Below are 24,068 nucleotides of genomic sequence, written 5' to 3' on the forward strand. Positions count from 1 at the left end.
AAAAGATTAAGATTAGATTAAGAGGTGAGGCAAACATTTCACATAGGATCTCATGAGCTCAGTGAAGAGCCAAAAAAGACTCAAAGATGCGCTCGTGGCCCGAAACATAGCTCCAGGTAGATGAGAGAACATTGTAACAATGACACAGAGTCCTCAGGCGAGTATCGATCTTTCTACCCTCCTGTTCATAGACACTTGAATTACTCTGCTGCAGTACTATTTATAGATACTTAAATGTATTATGCATGAAGAAAGCTCCTCCTGTAGCCCTACATAACCAGGAAGTGCTTTTCTCACCTCGTGATCTCTGTCAAAGCCCTTCCATCACAGGTACTGATGGTAGAAACATTTGCAACTGGGACTAGTCTGAACATGTCCCGAGTGCACACTGTTTTACGAGTTTGTTTTTGTTTTGTTTGTTTTACGAGGAAGAGTAAGCCGTTTTAGATCAATATAGCAGTTTCTAACCAACGAAGTCTTATAGTCTTATATAGCGAGTATAACATGCTAACTGTGGTCCCGTTGATGCCTGGCCTCTGTTGCTTGTGACTCTGGCGGCGGTGCCTTTGTTGTATTATGTCGATTAGACTCTTGACAGAGATCGTAGTTGCAGCGAGAGGCTCAGTCTGAGATTAGCTTTCCAAAATATCAGACACTGCCTGATGTCGGTCACAGCTCGTCTTTGGTCGTACGATGGTTAAGCTACGATAACGATAAGCTACAACCTTGGTTTAGTTTAGTTTAGTTTATTTCACAATTTCGCACATACAATCAGGAAATTCAACTTATAACCCATCAAGCAATACTACATTGTGAAAATGGACACCCAAAAAGCTGCAAGATTATCAACAGGGGTCCATTACCCACCACCCACCTCAAGATTTTCCTCGTTGGTTTGTCTCTCAGAAAGGCAAAATCGATCACTGTACACCCAGCTTAAAGGGGCTGGATGCAAGTTAGCCATTTTACACTCACTACTGCCACCTCAGGTCATACGTGTAACTGCACCTTCTATATTAAGCTTGATGGCAATTCAGACCCGAAGAAACACCTTTTTGAGTGACAGTGCAGGATTTTAGAGGCAGTTTTGGTGAATAAGTCTGGGCTCATTCTACACATTAGGACATGGCTGGAACATGTAGGGGGAGGAAAATACATCATTTTAACATTTGTAAACTCTGTATTGCCCCTTTAAGATATTGATCAAGATGTGTTTGAAAGTATTATCAGAGAACTGCAAAAAACATTGTACCTACCGCCTATAAAAATCAACAAGACTGCATACAAATGTATATATTAGACCCATGGAGAAATTTTAATTGGAGTCGTGCTGAAGTAGAAAAAGCAAAGCTGTATAAAACCATATAGCTGCAGACAGACATGAATATTGATGAGTCACCTACAGATTAAGTTGCTCTGAATTATACAGTGCATGTATAAAAAAATCTCTGTGGATCTTCTTTTGTCTGTTTTCTTATCGAAATAATTGTGCCCGTTTTCCTTTCGTGTCTCCGCAGCATGCCAAATCTGAACAGCGACCTGTTTGATCTGCAGCCGGCCTTCATCCCCGCTGTTCACACCCCCAACATGTCCAACGCCAACAGTGCCTGGGGAGGTACGTCCTGCACACTAACCACATGGCACTGACTATAATAACAAGATCAAATTGACAGTCTATCATGCAATTTTATTCAGTTCATCCAAAAGTTGCGGCATTTTTCAATCTCAAAGACGTGATTGCGGACGGTGGGCAGATACGACCTTTACTCATGTTGCGTTTCCCTAATCTTCTTTTGCCTTTGGGTCTGAAAAACATGGCTAATTTGCTGCAAAACACACACTGTCGAAAAACAAGCCGATGTAACACGGTTTCTAATTTGTAAAATAATTTCCCCCAAATTGAAACTCTCATGCAGAAACTCCATTTTGCACTTCATTAGCCTATACATCCCGAGCAAATGCAAGTGTTGCCCGTAATATCTAATTTCTATTATTCCGATGTTCTGTCCCTGAGCTAAATGAGTGTTGGTGTGTCATTTGCAAAGCCCAAGAACTTTGCGTGGGGGCGAAAATGGCCATAACATTTCGTCTCGGCTCATAATAAACATCATTTTAGATTTATGGGAAGCGTTGACCTATTTTATGCATATCTGTCAAAAGATATGGAGGTACTACAGGCTAATAAATGTCTACACTTACAGGCCCCCATAAATCGTATTCATAATAAAAAAGGGTTGTTAAGCTCTGAATATTAAACTTGCATATTATTATTTACAATACTATAACTAGCGGTGTGCGGGTACGAGAGCGTGATATGTTTTGACGTCTTACTGTTTTAATTTTAATGGATTGAATAGAGTTCGGGGTGGAGTGTTATGAATTCACTGTTACCATGGAGATCCGCCATGTTTGTGGGTACGAGCACAACATTGTCACTGTAGTTGCCGAATGTTTTATGATGCTCATCGATATGACATCACGATCCTGAGCGCTGTAGATACAGACAGCAATGCGTCATGGAGAGTGGACTAGCAAACATGTTTTTCTGGCTAGCTACAGAGTTCGGAAAAATTGTTAACTGTTACCATGGAGATCCGCCATGTTTGTTGGTTCTAGAAAGCATTTTCCAAAGACTAATGGTGCGTTCTCAGTACCTTTCCCACTTGAAAACTACGCCTTACGACCTCAGAGCGCTCCAGGTGAATAAGGTCGTATGTAAACAAAACGGCTAATGCTAGCTCATACGATACTAACGTTATTTGAAAGTTTCTCCAAACCAGATATAATTAAGAACATGCGACATACGTTTGTTAAGTGTGACGTCACAACTTCTGCTTCCGGGTCCTAGCAGCAGAGCCGGTTCTGGCCCTTCTGGGGCCCTAAACAAAAATCCACATGGGGGCCCTACAGTTCACGTCCCATGGTTATTCGACGAAGAGTGAATCCATATACGGTCAAAAACAGTTCCAAGGTGCAGTGGTGCAGGGCAGAAGTGGAAAATAATGACCTCAATTCAGGCCCCATCCCTCTGTGTGGGAACCACTAAGCCACTATGAGACTGGGATTTTTTAGGACTACTATAGTCTATTTCCCAACTTTTTAAAATGGCAAATGGTCCCATTCTCTCACCTCTGGTCCCTGACCCACGGTTTGGGAACCGCTGATTTAAAACTAACTGAAACCACTGAGAATTAGCCTGTGAGTCGCCCAATTCGTTTTAGACTGTGCACATTTACAGAACCAGTTACAGTTAATGTGAGCAATAACTCCAATATTTTGCCTTTTAAAATCTCATCAATTTATTATTGCTGCAAATCCCATGATGCTTAGCGATAGGACATCACGATCCTGAACTCTATAGCATATTTAGCAAACACAAATAAAGTCAAAATCAGGGCATTTTTAATGTTCTTACAGAGCAGATTGTCCACTAGAAATAAAAAAAAAGGCACTCAAAGTTGCTTGTAGCATGAAGCTAACATTAGCATTATGGTTAGCATTCTCCGTTGTTTGTGTATTTATGGGTTGTTGAACTACTTTGCTCCTCTCCATGTCTTTGTAACCTTTGTTTGGTAGAAAATACATCCATAATTCATCATTTGCGTTGGCGTAATATAGGGGAAACATTTGTTTGTTTACTTTGTTTTTGCTGCTCAACTGTGGCCATCTGTGGGTGTTCCCTAAGATGCCCTTTATATCTAAAGAGAGATGTGACAAATTGTCTTTCACATTTCAAATTTAAGGAGACTTTCCTATTTTATCCATTTCTGTTCAGTAGAAATGCTTGCAGAAAAACACAGTTACCTATCAACTTATATCGGCCTTGTCTATAAAAGTGATCATTGCATTGCCTCCAGTAAATATAAATCTTCACCTCGCCCCGTGTTCGAAGTGACATGCATTACACATTACACAGACAGCGCAGTAAAGGCCTACAGTACTGCGTCCCCATAAATCTCTTTACACACACATACTTGGAGCCTCTTGTAGTAACTCGCTGCTCCTTCAATATTTCCGATTAGATTTGCCAATTATGTTTGGAAATCAAGATTCAGGTCACAATGCACTTTTCACTTCGCATTAACATTTAAGATAAGACTGAAATGTCAAACTTTAACAATAATTACATGCATTTCAGGACAAGTTTGTAGCTTCTTTCAGAGACGGCATTGTTGTTGTTTTCAGAGGACATTGCATTACCTCAATGACAGACATTGCGATCTCCACTTAATTGCTATTGATTATCCGACTTCAAGTCAATCAGAACTAACCTGGTGTTATTGCGAATGAATCCTTATTGACAAAGCTCTCATATCAACTTATATTGTATTGTATGGGACAGGTCTATGAAGATGATTAATCCATGGTCGTTCGTTACTATAAATCTTTGTCTCACCGTGTGGTAGAAATGACGTACATTACACATTACACAGACAGTGCAGTAAATGCCTCTGCAGTTTTGTGTCCCCATAAATTGAGCCTAACCACATGTTACCTACCACATGATCTTTAAACTCTTTACCGTGAGTTTCTTGCTTTGCTTTGACGACAGGAAGCCAAACATAAGGTTTAAATACATTAGTTCCTCTTTCAAAGGTGAACCATTGCAATAAATAGCATTATTCAGTCCCTTCAGGAAGTTTGAGATCGTAACTATTGACGCAAAATCAAGAAACTCTGCAGAATCAGTGCGGCCTTTTCCAAAAGACCCTCTACTTTCCTGCGACTTTTCTGCTTTACTCTGCAACCAGTTAAATCCAATTAACTTATCATCATATGGCTGTCGCGATAAAGACTATATCAACTTAGTGTTCAATAATTTGCAGATAAACAATACATTTTGGGCTCAATATTTATTGTTAGTAAATTTATTAGCATTTTTTCCCCCATTTTTCTATTGTAATACCTTTTTTCCTTACCTAAATTGAGATGAGTTTCATTGTATTTCATGTTTATTGTGTTAAAGCAGAACTAAGTAACTTGTTTATCTCAATAAATCCTTTCCGTAGTCCCTGGGATGGGATGATTGGGGGGTCTTTCATCTCCCCTTGGTGTCTCTGGCCAGAAAACCACAGTTGCAGCTTTCCCTGCTCCGACCCGGTGACCCCATACACACTAATGGAATCATGAAGAAGAAGCTAGCAGGCTAGCGGGCAAAGCTAGCTGCAGCTAGCGCCACTTAAACAATATTTACAGCCAAGATTGAGTGAAAAAAAAATATCTCCATTGTGTAGTTAGATGTACAATATCCCTCTGTCCCTTTGTCTTTTCTATCAGGCGTAGTATTTGCTCTCACGGACAATTAATGAGTAAAAAAACGTAGCATGCTACAACACCTGCAGTGCCGCTTATGGCCTCTAGGGGCATGAGTTACTTTGTTCTGCATTAAGATGAGTTTTATTGTATTTCATGTTTATTTCGGCATACTTTAAAGGGGCTTGATGCAAGTTGGCCATTTTATACTCACTACTGCCACCCCAGGTCACACATGTAACTGCAATTTCTCATCCTACATCTTAGGACATTGCTGGAACATGTAGGAAAATACTTCATTTTAACATGTTTAAACTCTGTATAGTCCCTTCAAGATGAAGTACTTTTCGAACAAATCTTTACTGTCATTTTAAAGCTTTAGAGTTAGTTTCTGTGGCACTAAAAGGTCTTCAGTTATATTGTTTATTGCATCCAACATCAGATTTTGTTATCGTGACAGGCCTTGGGTCTCGTGCTTTTTGCAAAAATGGCCCGGGAAATCAGGCGGAAGTAGTTGCTCTTGTGACATAGCAAAATATAACCATAAAAAATGCCTTTTCACAAATGTTTAAACTGGTATTGTATTGAACATGCCTATAAAGGTGATCATTGTAAACGTCATAAATCCTCGCCTTGCCCGTGTTAGAACTGACATGCATTATACACACAGTAAATGCCCTCCGGCCTCGCGTCCCCAATAAATCGCCGCCACACGTTGCTCGGAGCGGCTCAATAACCGGCGCGTGAGGAAATGTGTGCAGAGATTCGGGTCCTCAGCGCCTTCTCGTCTTCCTGTTTGTCAGACTGGAAAATGTGGCCGCGGCAGAAAAACGCTGAGCTATGACGAGCGAAAAAAGGTGCAGTAGATCAGGAAGGATGGGCCTGGGAATTGAATAAAGAGGATGAAAACTGACACAAAAAGAAGTCGAGTCAGGGTTTTGTGTAGGTTATCAAATACACGACTAATGTAAAGGAAGATGGACCAATTTCATGTACAAATGACTTTCACTATTCATGAAATCACTAAATAAACCAGAACTTTTTTTTTTTTTTTTGGAGACGGACCAGCTTGGATAAACAGCCAACAGAGGGAGAGGAATTTGCCGCCGAAAACAAGGATATTTTGGCAATCTGCGGCCGTATTTGTGCTTTTTAAACCTGCCTGATCGATGCAGCTGCACGATTTCAGATTGCTGTTTACTCCCCCCCGAGCGAAAGCGTATTAAAGCAGTATGGAGATATTAAAACTGGCTTTGATCAAACATGTGTGGCTCCCTCTCCTCATTTTAAAAATCATGCGGACAGAAAATAAAGCAGCAGTTTTATTAGCGCTGTTAGGGATGTTGTTGTCTGTCAAATATTGGGAGGATGAAGTTGCTGCTGTAGTTAAGTTCAAATCTACAGTGGTTCGAGTTTGAAGCTTTGCATAATTCAAGGTGACCTGATTTGAGCTTTGACCGTTTGGGTTGGATGTGACTCTTAAAACTGCTGTCTTGCCAGTTCTCCTACCGAAGATGCTCCGTTTTAGTGTTTGAACTAATACTTCTGCAGTTTGCCTTGTGTTCCCGAAGCTTTCCTCAGTTGTTCACCATTGAGAGCTGTATCCTCCTTGGGTGGATTTAGGTTCAGTATATTTTGAAGGTCCCCTCCTGGAACCGCCGGCTTAACATGGTGTAGGGGTTTGAGCACCTGAATGATCCTGGAGCTCTGTTGTCGGGGGCTTCGTGCCCCTGGTAGCGTCTCCCACAGGTCCTGTGACGGATCAGACAAAGAGCGGTTCAGAAGCCCCTTATGAGAGACCAACAGGCCCGGTTAATCATGAGGCCGTGCTTCTGTAAATCCACCACCTGCAGGAGGAGACATAAGGGGCTGGTGCAGTGTGATTTGGGCAGCTCCAAAAGCTGAAAACAATTTGGAGAAAAATCTAAACTTTCTCTAATTATTCAAAAACTTCTTTAACAAATGCTGAATTATGACTATGGTTTTCTACTAAATAAAGATACAAAGACATGGGGAGGAGCAAAGTGGTTCAACAGCCCATAAATACATAAATAACAGAGAATGCTAACATGATGCTTCATGTTAGCATCGTGCTAATGGGCCGATTTACACCTGACTTTATTTATGTGTGATTGTTCATATTCCACCAGAAAATCACTTAAAGGAATAGGCCACCGTTTTTACATACTGAGATATGCTCTTACCTAACTTTAGTCGAGTTAATATATCCCCGTCTGGTCTTTGTCCGTGCGCTCTGCCAGGCAAACGGAGCACATACGCAGCCTCTCCCACATGTCACATAGCTCCAAAAAAGCTCACGATAGAAGCTACCAAGCTCTTCCACGTGTTCCCTATTTAAATAAAGTTACATGAAGTGTTTTCATGCGAAGTATATTTACACAGAAATGTAGCATGTCGATTTTATAAGCAGATAAAAAGGGGTACTATATTGTGAGGCGTAATGATACAGGAGCAAAACGTCCGCGCTAAAGGCTATTGACGGAACTGAGCGGGGAGGTCTTTAGGAGTTACTGCACGTAGAGCTTGGTAGCTTCTATCGTGAGCTTTTTTGGAGCTATGTGACATGTGGCAGAGGCTGCGTATGTGCTCCGTTTGCCTGGCAGAGCGCACGGACAAAGACCAGACGGGGATATATTAACTCGGCTAAGGTTAGGTAAGAACATATCTCAGTATGTAAAAACGGTGGCCTATTCCTTTAAAAGAGTGGAAAATTGTGTTTCCCATAAGATACATTTTCCCCCTTGGCGAAGCCACACCCCCTTCTATGACGCAATGCCGTCTGTATCAATAGATGAAGGACAACAATTTTTAGATTGGAGAAAAATTTAAACTTTCTTTAATTATTCAAAAACTACTTTAACAAATGCTGAATTATGAATATAGTTTTCTACTAAATAAAGATACAAAGACATGGAGAGGAGCAAAGTGTTTCTACAGCCCATAAATACATAAATAACGGAGAATGCTAAATTGATGCTACACTTGATGCTACATGCTAACGTTAGCTAGTGCTAGCTACAACTGCCGTGTATTTCACTTCTACTGAACAATCTGCTGTGATAAAATATCCATATGGGCCCGATTTGCACTTGACTTTATTTATATGTGATAAATAAGTTCATATTCCACCAGAAAATGGCTAAAAGAGTGAAAATGTGTGTTTCTCTAAAGATTGAAATAAATTAGGCCCCTTTCAAATTCCCTGTTTTGAAAAGCAAAAAAATGGCATTGTCTGTGTCTAAGCTGATCATTATGAACACACGACGGGTTTGTTTATGTTGAGTTTTGCACCAGTTTAACTCTTCCGTTTCATGCATCATATATTTTCCCATGTTGTAGCGGTGAGAATGTGAGATCTGACCCACCCAGGTCGCCGTAGTTCTAAATCTGCTCCTCTGATGCGTCTTTGATTTGAATTTAGACCCTCAGAGGCTTTTGCACTCGTTGTTTTGACTGCCTAAAAAGCGTACAGAAGACAAATCTGTTCATTTCCCTCGTATTTCTTTTCCTGGAAATGTTCTTCAGTGCCTTGCGTTGAATAATCGCCATTGTGGAGTGCTGTGTCATTTTTAGCAGCCTATTCTTATTCCGGGGGCGGCGTCGCGGTGAAGGCAGCCACCCTCTCAGCCTAATCCTCCGCGGGGAAGAGGACAAAAACAAAAGGTGTATCAGTGGATTTGCGCTCGCTCCGGCTCGGCTCTCCTGCCGATGTTTTTTGCGAATCCCAAGTTACTAAGCAACAACAAAGTGGCGCCGGCTCGCATTGTCACATCTGTGTTCCCCAAGTAATAGGATTAGATCTGCGTGGAGGTGGAGAAAGCCTCACCACGCCGGCATTGCAACACTTCTGATGCATGTCTCTGGATAAGGCGGCAATAGCACGCTTTAATGTATGGATTAGAGGCTCAAACTAAGACCAACAACTGAAGGGGAAGTGAACTGGTGGTAGTGGCAAGACTTTCACTGTGCTAGAAGAGATGATTCTACAGAGTACCACTGATTTCATTCATTTAAAGCAGTGCTGGGACGATACACTTTTGTTGTGATACAATATATTTCCCTATACTTGTCATTGTAACAAACTGTTATAACTGCGATACTTTACCCGGGATGAAATGAATAAGAAAGTTGAGTTTTCAAAGGTTATGATAAATATAAATCCGTCAGAAATTGAGTAAAACACCAAAATAGTTATTTAACATATCACCTTTAACCTCTTAACCCCCGCCTTAACCAGCTGCATTTTCTCCAGTTCAGCTTTACCCAAATCTAACAGCCTTTGGGCCATTGTAATGCCTTATTTGAAAGCTGAGAAAAACTGATCTAAACTGATCTTTTGCCTCACCTTTTTTTTCCACCGCTTTTTTGTTGCATTTTTGTCACATATTTTCCACATTTTAATCACTTTTTGGCATTTTTCTGTTTGCGGTTTTGTGGCTTTTTGTTGTTTTCATCACACATTATTGTCACTTTTTTATTGTATTTTTGCCACTTTTTGGTCATATTTTTTTCATAATTTTTTTGTCACTTTTTTGTCGTATTTTTGTGCCACTTTTTTGTTGTGTTTTTGACCGTTTTTTGTCGTATTTTTGGCTTATTTGCCACTTTTTTGTTGTTTTTTTTGTAACTTTTTTGTCGTTTTTTTGTCATTTTTTTGCCACTTTTTGTCATTTTTTTGTCGTATTTTTTCATTTTTTGTCACTTTTTTTGTCGTATTTTTTATAATTTTTTTGCCACTTTTTTGTCTTTTTTTTTTTTTTTTTTTGCCACTTTTTTGTTGTATTTATGTCACTTTTTTGTCACATTTACGTCGTATTTTTGTCACTTTTCCATTACTCTTTGTGGCTTTTTTGTTTTGTTTTTGTCACACATTTTTTTTATCACTTTATTGTCACTCTTTTTTTCTCATCCTTGTTTTCTTCTCATGTTGCTTTTTTCAAGAAGCTTTTAAATTTGGGTAAAGCCAAACTGGAGAAAATGTGCTCAGTTCATGTGGGGGTTAGGAGGTCATAATTTTATAATTTTTTTATTTTTATTTTTACAGTGAGAGCGTGAACCTTTACCCAGACATTTATTCTTTCTCCAAGTTATTCTGACCAACTGCAGCAGCCTCAGATCAGAACAGTTAAATCCAGGTGGCAGCTTTTTTTTCCGGCAGGGATTAGTTTATAAGAACACCTTTCAAAGATCAACAGTAAAGCAAACAACTACTTTAATCAGCTGCTTGATCATCGATTAATAATGCTTTTTAATGAGATTTCACACATGTCTGCACTTGCAATATACAGAGAATGTCAACAACAATTTCATTTAACTTTTGACACCAGTGAAACATTTAAAGCGCCTCTCCCAGCCTGTATTATGTAAAATGTTCCCTCATGTGCCGTGTGTCTGACTGTAGTGCCTCCCTCAGGAGTGGACAGCCAGCCTCTGCAGCCTCCCGCCCAGACCATGACAGTAGATTTTGACGCCGTGTTCGGGAATAACTCCGCTCCCAGTACCAACGGTTCACAGACGCCAGCCGGTAAAAAGCCCTGCCTCTGTCTCGCTGTCCGGACAGAGGAGCAAAACTAAAAACCTCCTCTTGGCTTCGCTGGCACAAAAACTAACCCTCTCTGAGTGATTCTGCTGCTCTGCGGGCTTACAACGGCTTTGTTGCTCTTCTGCAGTGTGGTGTGTCTGGTCTTATCTGCGGTATGACCTCAAACTTACAGCCAAGGCTTTATAAAACATTGTCCGAACTTATGTTGAATGAGTAGAATCTGTGTAGCCATAACATTGTACATAAAAAGGGAACCCTAAGACATCCAGTTCAACACATACGGCTCTTCCGGTCTCAGAAAAGGCAATGTTTCGTGACTATTTGTGACAAAACCTCCACTGGATGTTTCCTTGGGTTGTGATACATGAAAATGCACAGCTGAAATTGCAAGTCATTGTCATTTGAGATATTTTCATGGATGTCTTGGGACTCCTTTTTGTAATTCAGTCAGGTTTTTTGCAGCACTTGCGTGATCTTTCATGTGTCACTGCCCTGAGGAAGTGACTGGGTTAGTCACTGAAAACTTGTCAGTGAGATCCGGCAGATTCCACTGATCGAACTTTGTCAGTCTCAACACAGGGGCGGGTTTTGACATGGGCAGCATGAAGCAGCCTCGAGTCAGATAAGAGTTCTATTTAGAGAAGTCTGTGTCTCCTGCTTCTCTGAAATTAGGACTTAAACGAATAGGCCACGTTTTTTACATACTGAGATATGTTTTTACCTCAGCTTAGACGAGTTCATGTGTACCTGTCTGGTCTTCCCGCGTGCCCTCAGTCACGTAAACACAGCACAGACGGCGTTAGCATTTAGCTTCTCCTCCTCTCCTCTATAGCTCCAAACCAGGTGAAGATAGAAGCTACCAAGCTCTTCCACGTATTCCCTATTTAAATATGGTTACGTGAAGTGTTGCACTATAAAGTACAGTTACACAAAATTATACAATGTGGATTTTCTAAGCGGATAAAAGGGGGAACTATATTGTAAGGCGTAATAATACCAGGAGTAGTTCGACATCCGTGCAGTAATATCTTCACTTTACTGTGCGGATACCGAAATACTCCTGGTATTATTACGCCTTACAATATCGTTCCCCCTTTTATCCGCTTAGAAAATCCACATTGTTAAATAGGGAAAACGTGGAAGACCTTGGAAGCTTCTATCTTGACCTCGTTTGGAGCTATTGAGAAGAGGAGGGAGGCTAAATGCTAACGCCGTCTCTGCTGTGTTTATGTGACTGAGGGCACGCGTGAAGACCAGACAGGTATGTATCAACTCGTCTAAGCTCAGGCAAGAACATATCTCAGTATGTAAAAACGGTGGCCTATTCCTTTAAAGGTGCACTATGCAACTTTTGAAGTGAAAAAAAAAATCTTCATATTTGTGTATATTTGACTCAGTGGCTTTGCTTTCCCTCACAGTGGCCTTTATGACGCTCCAGGATCCGTTGTTTTTTTGAGTTCGTACCAGAAACTGTCCAGAAACCCCAAGACAATTGACTCTGGAGCATCATAGACCCCACTGTGAGGGAAAGCAAAGGTTCCTTGCCGCACCTATGAAGCCCCTGAGTCACTACAAGGTCAAATATACACAAATATTAAGATTTTCCTTTTTTTTTTTTCTCACTTCAAAAGTTGCATAGTGCAGCTTTAAGCTTACAATCTTGTTTATTTGATACTCATTTTCAAAATTAGGCTTTTTAAATGCTTTAAAATGCAGTGGTTCTCAACTGGTTTGGCCTATCACCCTGGGATGACAAGCCGTGACCCAAAAACAACTCAGACTTGTAAAATATCATGTAAAATATTGTCTTTCCCTGTAAAAAAGTTGTTGAATATGCATTAAATAAGCCAAAAAAAAGCTGAAATTGTGATGAAAACAACCCGATAAAAGTAATTTTTTCTGTACATGAATATAAAATGTTTTGTGGTAAAGGCCCCCCACCCACCAGTTGAGAACCACTGCTTTAAATAACATGAAGTTTAGTCCAGATTTATCAGGACTCAATAAAGAACTGGATCGATAGCAGGAATTACCACTGGAATTGATATTGATAAAATTTGATCAATTCCCATCCCAGTGGAGTGGTTTAACACGAAACCGGCCCTTAGAACTCACTTTAAACTTTCATGTCGGCTGTTTCAATTAAATGTGGCCAGTGGTCACAGAGATTAGACCTGCCGAGTACCTGGTGCTGACAGGGAATAAGTCGAGTGAATATGATGATCTAAAAAAAAGAGGCGAGTCTAATTAACGCTCATCCTCTTCAGATTGTTCTGCATTTGCATTTGGAGTGAGGGGCGCCGGAGAGAACCAGGCCAGGACCTCCCGTGTCTAAACATTACAGACATTTCTCTTTTCTTGGGCTTTTGGGCGTGATTTACTAAGCATTTGCACTTGTGTAAATAGATATTGAGAGAGATTTTTGTCTTTCACTAATGATGCCACTTATGATGAATCAGGTGCAACACGCTGTAAAATCGAATCTGCTCATTTTACGTGGTACTTGCAGTTTAGCACCTGGTTCAGTAAATCAGACCCTTTGAGTATGAGGCTTTTTTTTTGTAACATAATGAAGAACAGTTTCATACACCAGGCTGTCAGGAAGCTGAACTCCCTCCCTCCCTTACACCCCACCCCCTGCCCCACAACAAGGACGAGAGAATGAACATTTCGATTCACTGTGAAATGAATTGACAAATAAAATCTTTGAATCTTGAATCTATCAAACAGCTAGCTTATGAGCTGAAGACATTTGAGACCTACAATTGTTTTCTTCTGAAACACTGAAGAGGCACAAGGAGCTCCCCTCGCCTGCTGCACAGTGGAGGCGTCACAAGCATAGATATCATATAATAAAGGCTAGATCTCTTAAGGTCCGGCGGCCATCTTGCCACAAGGAAGCTTTCTGGCGAGCTTAAGTAAGTGAGTGATCAGCACAAACACAAATCTATACGGATTTACAAGCGATTTGGTTTCTTGGAACATGTTGATTATGTTCATGTGTATGCAGTGTCATACCTACATCTCTGACGTTTATAACAAACCAAATCGTTTGAAAATCGGTAGAAAATTGAGCAAGTTGTGGTTACTTAAAAAGTACATGCACCAAACATAATGTTACGAGTGAGCGAGCTCCTTGTGGCAAGATGGCCACCGTGTGGGGACGTCGCCCTCCGTTGGCCAGCAGCGCGTGCGAGACATCAAGCCTTTATTATATGATATCTATGGTCACAAGAGGGCTACAGGAAACAAGGAAGGGACAGACAAGGAGGTATCCGGGCAAGACTCACAGCTAAGCCACACATGCCTTCTATACCAATGTTCGTTCACTGCAGAATACGACAGATAATGGTGAGAGACTGTTGTGGAGCGGAGGGAGCTGCGCAGGAGGAAGAGGAGGGAGGAGGAGCTGACCAGTGCAGGACACCACGCTCTGAAACAGGGACAAACCCAGGCGTTAGTTTGCCGTTTCAGAGGAGCAGTCCGGTTTACGATCTCTCATTTTGAACATGAAAGCAGAAACCAAAGATGTCTCATGTCCCTGATCAAAACCTTACCTCTCTTTCATTATTTTTCCCACTGACAAACAAGCCGTAGCTCCTGCAATAAACGTCTTTGTTATGTTGCAAAAAAAGTAAGCAATCAATTTCACCCCAATGCCGAGATTTTTATTATCTTGCCATTTCCGCATCCTGCCAGCGACACCAATCTGTCGCCCTATAACAGAAACACAACATTAACCCCCATCTGCTCTATTTGACTTCGGACGAGACCACGGCAGAGCCAGGGCCCTAATTCACGAAGATTACTTTTCGATCACTCTAGATTATTACGACAATTCCTGTAGACGTGATAAAAAAGAATCCCTGTCTTTTTTAGAGTTTAATCATGATTCCGCTAACCCCGCTAGTCTCAGCGTCTCACAGTGACAGTTGGCATCTCGCTGGACTAAATTTCTTATTAATAGCGCTGTTGTTTAAATTGCCACGATGAAAATCAATTCACCATCTGGGCCCCTGGCAGCATGTCTTCCTTTGTGCACGCTGCTACTGTAATGTATGCCTTCCCGTGTCTGGGGCTGAGCGAAAATTGCTAGTTTTCTAAAAAGGAGTGCGCATTTGAAACCAGGAGTATTAGCGTTTGAGAGGAGGCTGAAATGATAAATGAAGGGTCTCCAATAGTTACCGTGAACCTTCCAAAAGATTTCTACATTTTTATTTGTGATTCAATAGATACAGACGGCGTCTCTGGAATCGCCCATATATGGTCATGTTTGAAAGCAGTTAAGGGGGAAAACAATTTGGAGAAAAATCTAGACTTTCTCTAGTTCTTCAAAAACTACTGTAAGAGGTGTTAATCTGTGGAACAACTTGGAAGATCAGTTAAAACAGTCCCAAACAGTCAAAGCTTTCAAAAAGTTGTTTAAAGCTACTAAAATTCAAGAATATATAAGCTTAGGATGAATAAAGTAAGAAAAAAATAGAAAATAAATACAAAATAATAATGATTACAGGATTTAGTTTCAACTAAATTAACATAAAACAAATGTATGTATACATATTTGTTGGAATATTGAGATTTATGTTACCAACTCCAGATACATGCTTATTTCTCTTCTGTTTGACACTTGATATTGTTCATTATAAATGTTTTGCTTTTTCTCTCGTGGAAGTCTGTAAACTGGGTTAGGCGTAATAAGTTTTCACTTCAGCCTAAACCCTTTCGGTCATGTTGTACACAAAGAATTGGAAATGTTTGTATAACATTTAAAGGAATGAAGTGACCGAATAAACTACTACTACTATTACTACTTTAACAAATGCGGAATTATGAATATAGTTTTCTTCTAAATAAAGATACAAAGACATGGGGAGGAGCAAAGAGGTTCCACAGCCCATAAATACGTAAATAACGGAGAATGCTAACCTGATGCTACATGTTAGCATCGGGCTAATGCTAACGGTTAGCTGGCATTAGCTACAACTGCCGTTTTTTCACTTCTACTGAACAATCTGCTGTGAGAAAATATCCAAATGGGCCCGATTTACACTTGACTTTACTTATGTGCGATAAATAAGTTCCTATTCCACCAGAAAATGGCCAAAAACTGAAAAATTGTGTTTCTCTAAAGATTCTATTTTCCCCCTCGGCGAAGCCACGCCCCCTTCTATGACGAGATGCCGTCTGTATCTATGTGCGATTTTAATATTTCATATACAGCATAATGTGTTTTCCTTTTAATGCGTCTGAGCTTTGAGCTGCATATATTCTTTTAAAACTGCTGTTAACCGTCATCATACTCAGTTATTACATTTCAGACAAGATACAAATCTGCGAGATGCATTTTATGGAGCTGTCAGAAAAACATCTGTAGTTTTAATCACTCTCACACTCTTTCTCCCTATTCAGCTACATTAAAGCATGAGTCTGAATCACAAGCTGCAAAACGCTGCTCGTTTTATGAGAATCAGCCTCATATTTATGCCACTAACCATCTGTAAAGACGTTGTTTTACACAGTACAATGATACGCATGTGTGACAATCGCCTTTTTTTTTTTTTTTGGGCCACCCCGACCCGCTCTGCGATGAAATGATAATTCCTTGACCCAAACCGACCCGCGAGCCGCGAAACACTCGTTATTTGTTTCTAGCGGTGAGAAAAGTTTGTAGTTTGCACTGCACGAGTCACAGGAGGAGTTTGTTTATAGTGCGCTGCAGAATCAGAATTGGGGTTTATTTGCCATTGTCAGTGAACAGGTTTACTACTAGGACTTTTCTTTGGTTCAATCGTGCAGCATAAAGTAGTTTGAAATTTACTTTCATAAATTGATCGGATGATTACAACTTGTGCATAACAAACATGTTATTCCTTAATAGCATTTCAACCTGGATAGACTCAAACAGACACAAGCAGTGATTAGGAAGATTTATTGACATGTATATTAGTTTTGGCGAGCAGACTCCGGCGGCAGACATCGAGTATGGATGAACAGCTTGGAGTTAGGGATGTCTTCCCCTGGAGCCTGGACACTGGTGGTGGTATAGGAGACCCATGAAGATGCAGTAGGGAGAAACCGTGGGCAGAAGAGGTGGAGACGGAGTGAAGGTGGGTCGCAGCACAGCTGGGAAACGAACGAACAATGATTGCTGGGGCTTAAAAGCCGGACCGAGGGCGATTATTGGCTGTTTTGGAGGTGTGGCTCTTACGCTAATGGCTGAGGTGGAGGTGTGGCCCTCACGGAAGCGATCATTGGCTGGAGGAGGCGATGCTGAAATTAGTCTACCAGGTTGAATTAACGCCTAGGCCTTATATCCTGAGCTAAAATACAAACGCAGCTTTTATTTTATTAGACTACTTTAGGTGTAGGTTCTGTCCCAGTCTTGATTAGTTGACGTTAGCATTAGCATGTTTCCACTACCTTTAACATACTGTTGCTAGCCGTGGCATTTTGCGCAGACCCAGCGACTGAATTCTCCAGGTTCTGTCGCGTTTTTTTTTTTACTCATTAATTGTCCGTGAGAGTAAATACTACAACGGAGATCATTTTTTTCACTCAAACTTGGCTGTAAATACTGTTTAAGTGGTGCTAGCCCACAGTTGGCTTTGCCCTTTAGCCTGTTAGCTTCTTCCTGATTCCATTAGTGTGTATTGGGGGCTCCGACCCAGTGCAGGGAAAGTTGCAATTGTGGTTTTCTGACACCAGGGGAGATGAAAGATCCCCCAATCATCCCATTAACACTTGTATTACCCCCAGAGGGACTACGAAAAGGATTTATTAAGATAAACAAGTTACTTAGTACTGCTTTAACCAGTATCATATTGGTGCATCCCTACTATGAACGCACTGGACGCAATCTGCAAATATTTAGTCAAAAGCAATAAAATGTTAAGCGAAGACTTAATGTATTTTCTTTCTTTGTGTTGAAGTATCAGGGTGTTCTCCGCCTGTAAATCCCGTCTGTCGTTATATTTTGTTACATTTACTCACAAGAGGTTTGAGCTTCTAACACTAGAATCCCAAGTGTTTCATAGCGTGTTTATAGAAGTCTAAACTACAGCATAGGCAGGTTTTGTTCATAGTTAGACCCCAGTGTGACCCTTACTGTGCAGTGGACGTCATACTGTATGATCAAAAAGAATTACCTCCTTTGAGACCTGCCGTCGCAGCCGCTCAAACTGCAATATTTCTCTCGCAATGCAGCCCCTTGTACTCAGTCTGTCCAAGTAGCACGTCTATTCACCGGTCTGTGACAAGTTGTATTGTTTTTTTGTCAATTCTCGCCACCCCGCCTGCACGACTGCTACAGCTCTTATTTGTTTCCGTGTTTGTTGTCCATCACGCTTTCTCTCTCTCTCTTCCTTTCTTTCTCTCTCTCACGCCCCACCGAAGCTAAAATCACCCAGGCAGCTCCTCTCCATCTGCCGGCAACACGGCTTCCCCTCATGCAAAATTCACTCCTCACCTCCTCGCTCCCCTGTCTCTCCACTCGAGCACGTCTCTCTATTGTTTGCCCTGCGTGGGGTTTACAGCGTGCATTTGGTGAAGCAGATGTTTCGCCGTGTCCTCCTTTATCTCCTGTATTTCGATTCGGGATCTGCATAGTATTTGATTTGGAAGGTCGAGCGCTGGCACGACATGACGGGGAAAATCAGTTTTTTAATGGTTCATCTGTAAAACGATGCGGTGTGTAGCTTTTATTCTATTTTTAGAAAACGATTGAATTACGAGTTCAGAAAAATTGGCAATAGTTTCTACAGGTTTCCAAGGATGGCACTTTGATTAAGTACATTTATTTTTTGGATGCATTTTCACAGTAAATTCTCTTTTTGAGCAGTCGTCTTTATAGAGCTGTAGTTTCCTTCAATAGGGATGTTTTTATGTTACAGAAAAAGAAAGAAAAAAAAGGAATATATGTTTTATCTTACAGCAAAACAAAGATAATACCAAAGAACGGGTATCGCTATTGTTTTCTTTCATTACACTCTTTAAAACACTTTTCTATTTTATTTTGTAGAGATATTTTCAATGAAACCTATAGGCTACATCCTCCTAATATATCCTCTAGCCCCCACATGATTGTTCTGAAATTCCTATAACAATGATTTTGATGTATTGCTTCGTGTTAGTGAAATCGACATACTTTACTCTGCATAATTTATTGTAAATACTAATTATATTTTACAGTTGGGGGTGATTTTTGGGGCCCAACCTTTTACCCCTTGGACCTTCCCTTTATACTTTTATACTTCTTTTATTCATGTTTGTTACTAAAAATCAGAACATAGGGGGTACTTGTCCCCCTATGTCCCTCTATGTTGAGGTTGCTGCCAATAATTTAGAAAATGATCCACCAAAGTTCAGATTTTTAGTAACGAATATGTTCTGTTCAAAAACAGGCTAAAGCAGGGCTGCCATTGTGGTGCCCGAAGCAGAAATAAAACAAAAAACAGGGGAGGAGGGGCAGCTCATTAAAATTAAACTGCAGCTCAAAACTACACCAATAATATTTGTAGGATTAATGGAATTGAGTTAAGATAACAGTTTAGATGTAACAGTTTAATAGTTGGTGCCCCCTCCCCCCAGAACCTGAGTTTCTCGGCTCCGCCCCTGCAGCCGCAGTGAACTTGAGCTCAGACTTGTCTTCTCTCTCTGCGCCTTCCCCTCTTTCCTTCCTCACTTGCCGCTGTTAAACGCTTCTTTCTCAGTGTTCTCATTGAGTCCCTGTGCCCATGGTTGGGCAACACTGCTCTAAAATACCCTCAGTTTGCTGGAGAAGAACTCTCAGACCCCCTAACTACTGTATGGCGCTAATATTTGTAGAAAGTTGTGGGCACCATAAGCTCGACCCCCTCTTCTTTTGAAATTAGGAGGATAAAACTGTCCCGCCTCCTTGCAATTGTGTAAACTGTGGTTACACATTTGCGAACATTTCACTCTGTTTCACAATATGACAGAATCTAACTTGATCCATTCTTAAACCTCAGCTCTCTGTATTTTTGGCTCTCTGTATTTTGTATAATGGTCTTGTTGTCCCTTCCCCTCTATCTACCTCTCTCCATCTACCTCCCGTATCCTCCCCATATCCTCTTTATTACTTACTTATTGAACTGGACTCCGTATCCGCCATGTTTCATTGCTTCCAGCGGCTTTTACGCCTTTGATTCTTCGGCGTGACATGGATTTACTCCCCTCTCTCCCGTTGATCTTAAACCATATCGATACAGATTGTGGGCTAAGCTTCCCACTGATAGCATTATCCCATCCGTTCGATACGACAATCCCTGCTTCTTCTTTCTTCACCTGCCCCCTCCATCTTGGTTGTTGTGCTTGGCCTCTGGTGTACGTGATCTACTATAAAGACTGCTTTGCTTTTATCTCTTTGGCTACAGCTGCCAGGGTCCAATAATTCAGTGATGCTCCCATGAAAATGAAAAGAGATTTGCCCAGAAGTGTCGCAAGCAAGACTGCACAAACATGGGAGAGTATTGATGATCAGCAGAAGCATCTTTGATAAGTCAGGCAGGGATTAGATAGTCAAAAATCCCGTGGTAAGCACAAGACTGGACAGTTTGGAGGCTGTAGGACCTACTTATGTCCAGATATTGTTGCAAGAGTGTAAGGAAAACCTCATTTCTATCCGTTGCTGTCTGCCACAAAGGAAATCACCATATTTGTCGGCGCCATCTTGGTTTCGTGCTACACATGGACACCAAACATGTCAATATTTGTTTTTGGATAAGCGTGGGAAAGACAAGGTTCAGCCAAGGGATGCTGTACTGGTTTCCTAAATAGCTATGACGGGCAAGACGCGAAAAAGTCATACAGTAACAGGGTTTCCGAGGGGCATTAAAAGGCATTAAATGAATTGTGTCAAAATTAAGGCCTTAAATGTAATGAAAAAGCATTGAAGCATTGAAAGCGCATTCACCTGAAGTTTTGACTGAAAATGTGGCATTAAAATATAGTAGTTGGGCATTAAAAAGCATTAAACTTGACTTGCTGCTGCCTGTATATATCTTAGGCATCGTGAAGGGAGTGTCTGGCCTTTTTTACACTAACATTAAAGGGACTAAACGGGGTTTTAAAATGTTCAAATGATGTATTTTCCTACATGTTCCAACAATCTCCTAATGTGTAGAATGAGCTCAGACTTATTCACCACAACTGCCTCAAAAATCCTGCACTGTCTTGCAAAAGGTTGTTATTTCAGGTCCGAAGTGCTTAATATAGGGACTGCAGTTACACGTAAGACCTGAGGTGGCAGTAGTGAGCACAAAATGACCAGCTTGCATCTAGTCCCTTTAAGTTAAAGGAACACGTTGGTGATGAATTGTAGTAATACTAGCAGTGTAGGTACTTTCAGACATGTAGACAATAAAGAGACTAGATGCAAGTTAGCCATTTTATACTCACTACTGCCACCTCAGGTCTTACGCGTAACTGCAGCTTCGGACCCGAAATAACAACCTTTTGCGAGACAGTGCAGGATTTTAGAGGCAGTTGTGGTGAACAGGTCTGGGTTCAGTCTACACATTAGGACATGGCTGGAACATGTGGGGGGAGGAAGATACTTGGTTTTCACATTTTTAAACTCTGTATAGTCCCTTTAAACTAAGATGTTAAAGGATGTTAAAAATCTCACTGCGGGAAAAATCAATGTTCTCGCCTTTCACCTTAAAATCAATGAAATAATTCTGCGTTCCACCATTGCATATTACCATTTTGTTTGAAGCTTTATTGATCTTGCTAATCCTCTACGGGGACAATAGCGTCCACAAAATACCGCAAGAACTTTATCAAACTTGTCTGCTCTGAAAGTCTAGATGCTGAGTTCACCACTTACTCCCATCTGCCTGCACTAAAACCCCCTCCTAAAAGCTAAATTAAACCTATACAGTACGTTGCTCCTCTTTCTTATCAATCCATATTTAATTTCCTCTCCGTTTTTCGTCAGACGTCTGTTTCGCTCCTCCGTATAATATGCCTCCCTCCTGGTCGCTCTCATCTGCTAAGTTAGCAGGAAAGCGCTTTCTGAATCTCTTGTGTCAGCAGCACTGTCACACCAACACAGGGCTTCCTAACTAAATATTATTCCCAAAGCAAGTCACTCCGGCCCACACCGCCTCCTCCCAGTTCTGTAAACCACTTTCTTATCAGAGTTAGGCTTTCTCTGCGGTGCTTTCTGCATTCTGACGCTTGTAAACACCGGGCTATTGGATATACAGGAGCTATTCATTGCTAAAGTGATGTGGGAGATCTTCTGCTCCTAAAGATACTTACATACTGTACCTGAAGGTTTAACTACTTCAACTGCTGCTACACCTACAACTTTTACTATTACTGCTGTAGTTGGATTTGTCCATGAATCCGAATGTCAGTGGTTGGAAATCAGGGCTCCGTTCACACTGTCACATTTCACTTATAAACTCTCTAAAGCATTTTCTCCACCCAATTCTTAAACCTTCTTGACTGGAGCTTACAGTCTCATTTGAAAGCTGAGACCTACAGTGAAAACGTGACAAGGACAAGGAAGAAGCTTTGATGAGTTTTGTAGGTCTTAGCTTTCAAATGAGGCATTACACTGGCCTATAGACTGTAAGCTCCAGTCAAGAAGCTTTTAGATTTGGATAAAGCTGGAGAAAATGTGCTCGGATAAGGCGTGGGTTAAGAAGTTAAGAAATGTGACAGTGGCGGCCTGAGTCACTGTCACACACAGCTGTGGCTACAACAATGAATGACTGTAAAGTAGCACTTGGAAAAGCTTACTAAACCTGTAAATTGGTGAGCAGTGGTGTAGTTGGTAGAGCGGGTTTCGAATCCCAGCTCCTGAGGATGCACACTGTGTCCTTGGGCAAGACACTTCACCCCTAGCGTACATTGGTGTATGAATGTAAGTGTGAATGAGTCACTGATTACTTGCTGTAAAGCGCTTTGGGCCTAGTGAAGGTTTTCATCCAGGTAACATAAACATCTTTACCCCTTAGACTAAAGGAGGATTGCCTCAAAGGGATATTTACCATCTAACCTGGCAACACAGACTGACACAGGTATGGCCTATTGGGTCATCACCTACAGCTGTGTATATAAGACCAGTGCTCAGTCTCAAAGACTTAGCTGATGATGACAGTTTTAATTTTTTGAAGCAAGGTAGAAAAAGGTATATAAGTTGAGACCATTTACCATTTAAAAATGCAAGTCATTGGGCCAGATCTTGTGGCGGCGCACGGGGCGGCGCAGGCTCTTAGCGAATTATTTTCCGAGTGGCGGCGCTATATGTGCCATTCGCCTCCGCCACCTGTGAGGGGGCGTCACAAGAGGAGGTGACTGCACTGATGGAAACACGGCTGACATTCACTTCCTCGTTTACATTGCGCTGTCTTGCGTTCTTTCTTAAGCCTTAGGCTCTCACAGGTCAAACTAAAAACTTTATTTACCCCATCGTGAGCTAAACGATGTTCACGTCTCAAGAGAAAAAGAGCTACAGCGTCCGCTGTGGCGCGGATTGGCCCGCGCTTGGTGTGAACGCGAAGCAAAACAAAAGCACATGTTCACCCCCCACAACCGCGTCCAGAAGAGTGGAGGAAAATGTGTGTCTCCACCCACTTAAATGCGCTAAGTCTGGAGTGGCAAGATTACAAAGTGCACTCCTACTGAGCGCAAAATGTCACGCTATTGTCTGCGTTTTGAGACACAAGATCGGGCCCATTATGTGTTTGTCTAAGATGGGACCTTTCTGTCAACTTGGCGCCTCCAGCAAAGCATGTCTGGTCCCCAAAATGATTGTGACGGATAATATTCACGTATGATAGATAGAATATTTGTTAAAGTACTGATGAAAATACTGTCCTTAGAAAACTCCCTGTTAGGTCATAGATGATGTGTTCACTGGGATTTGGAGTAAGTGGTGCTTTACTTTGGGCCACAATTAGGATCTTCAGCCTCTAGTCTTTCGAAGAGGAAACAAAAAACATCCAGCCACGAAGAAAACTTGCTCTGCTTTAAAGTCTCATCACTTCTTGAGTCATATACTGCAGTTTCCCCAACACTCTTGACTCAGACAGGCTGTTGTTTTCCAGAGAATCCCGCCTCGCTCGGCTTGTAGCTGGGCACATTTAAAAGGCGTGAGCTTCTTGGCAGGTAGCCCAAAAAAGAGGGCAGCAACTCGATCGAAGAGCAATGCAGGCCTCGGCCTAAAGAGCCTAAAGCCACACAGGCTAAAAATAAAGTTTGTGTCGCTCTAGGGAAAAGC

At 41.3% G+C, this 24,068-nt stretch overlaps 1 protein-coding gene across 8 annotated transcripts in view; it reads left to right on the forward strand.

Annotated features, from left to right (window-relative positions):
• Positions 1–24,068, forward strand: part of LOC306980501 (phosphatidylinositol-binding clathrin assembly protein) — a 215,025-nt gene that overhangs the window by 165,358 nt on the left and 25,599 nt on the right. For 7 of the 8 annotated variants that reach the window (XM_079579921.1, XM_079579917.1, XM_079579920.1 and 4 more), the window contains 2 exons: positions 1,518–1,615; positions 10,688–10,798. In XM_079579921.1, coding sequence (XP_079436047.1) covers positions 1,518–1,615; positions 10,688–10,798 — 209 coding nt within the window. The remainder of the gene's footprint in view (positions 1–1,517; positions 1,616–10,687; positions 10,799–24,068) is intronic. The other variant, XM_079579924.1, reaches the window with a different exon arrangement.

The sequence above is a fragment of the Gobius niger genome (assembly GCF_951799975.1).
Source record: "Gobius niger genome assembly, chromosome: 21".
NCBI lineage: Eukaryota > Metazoa > Chordata > Actinopteri > Gobiiformes > Gobiidae > Gobius > Gobius niger.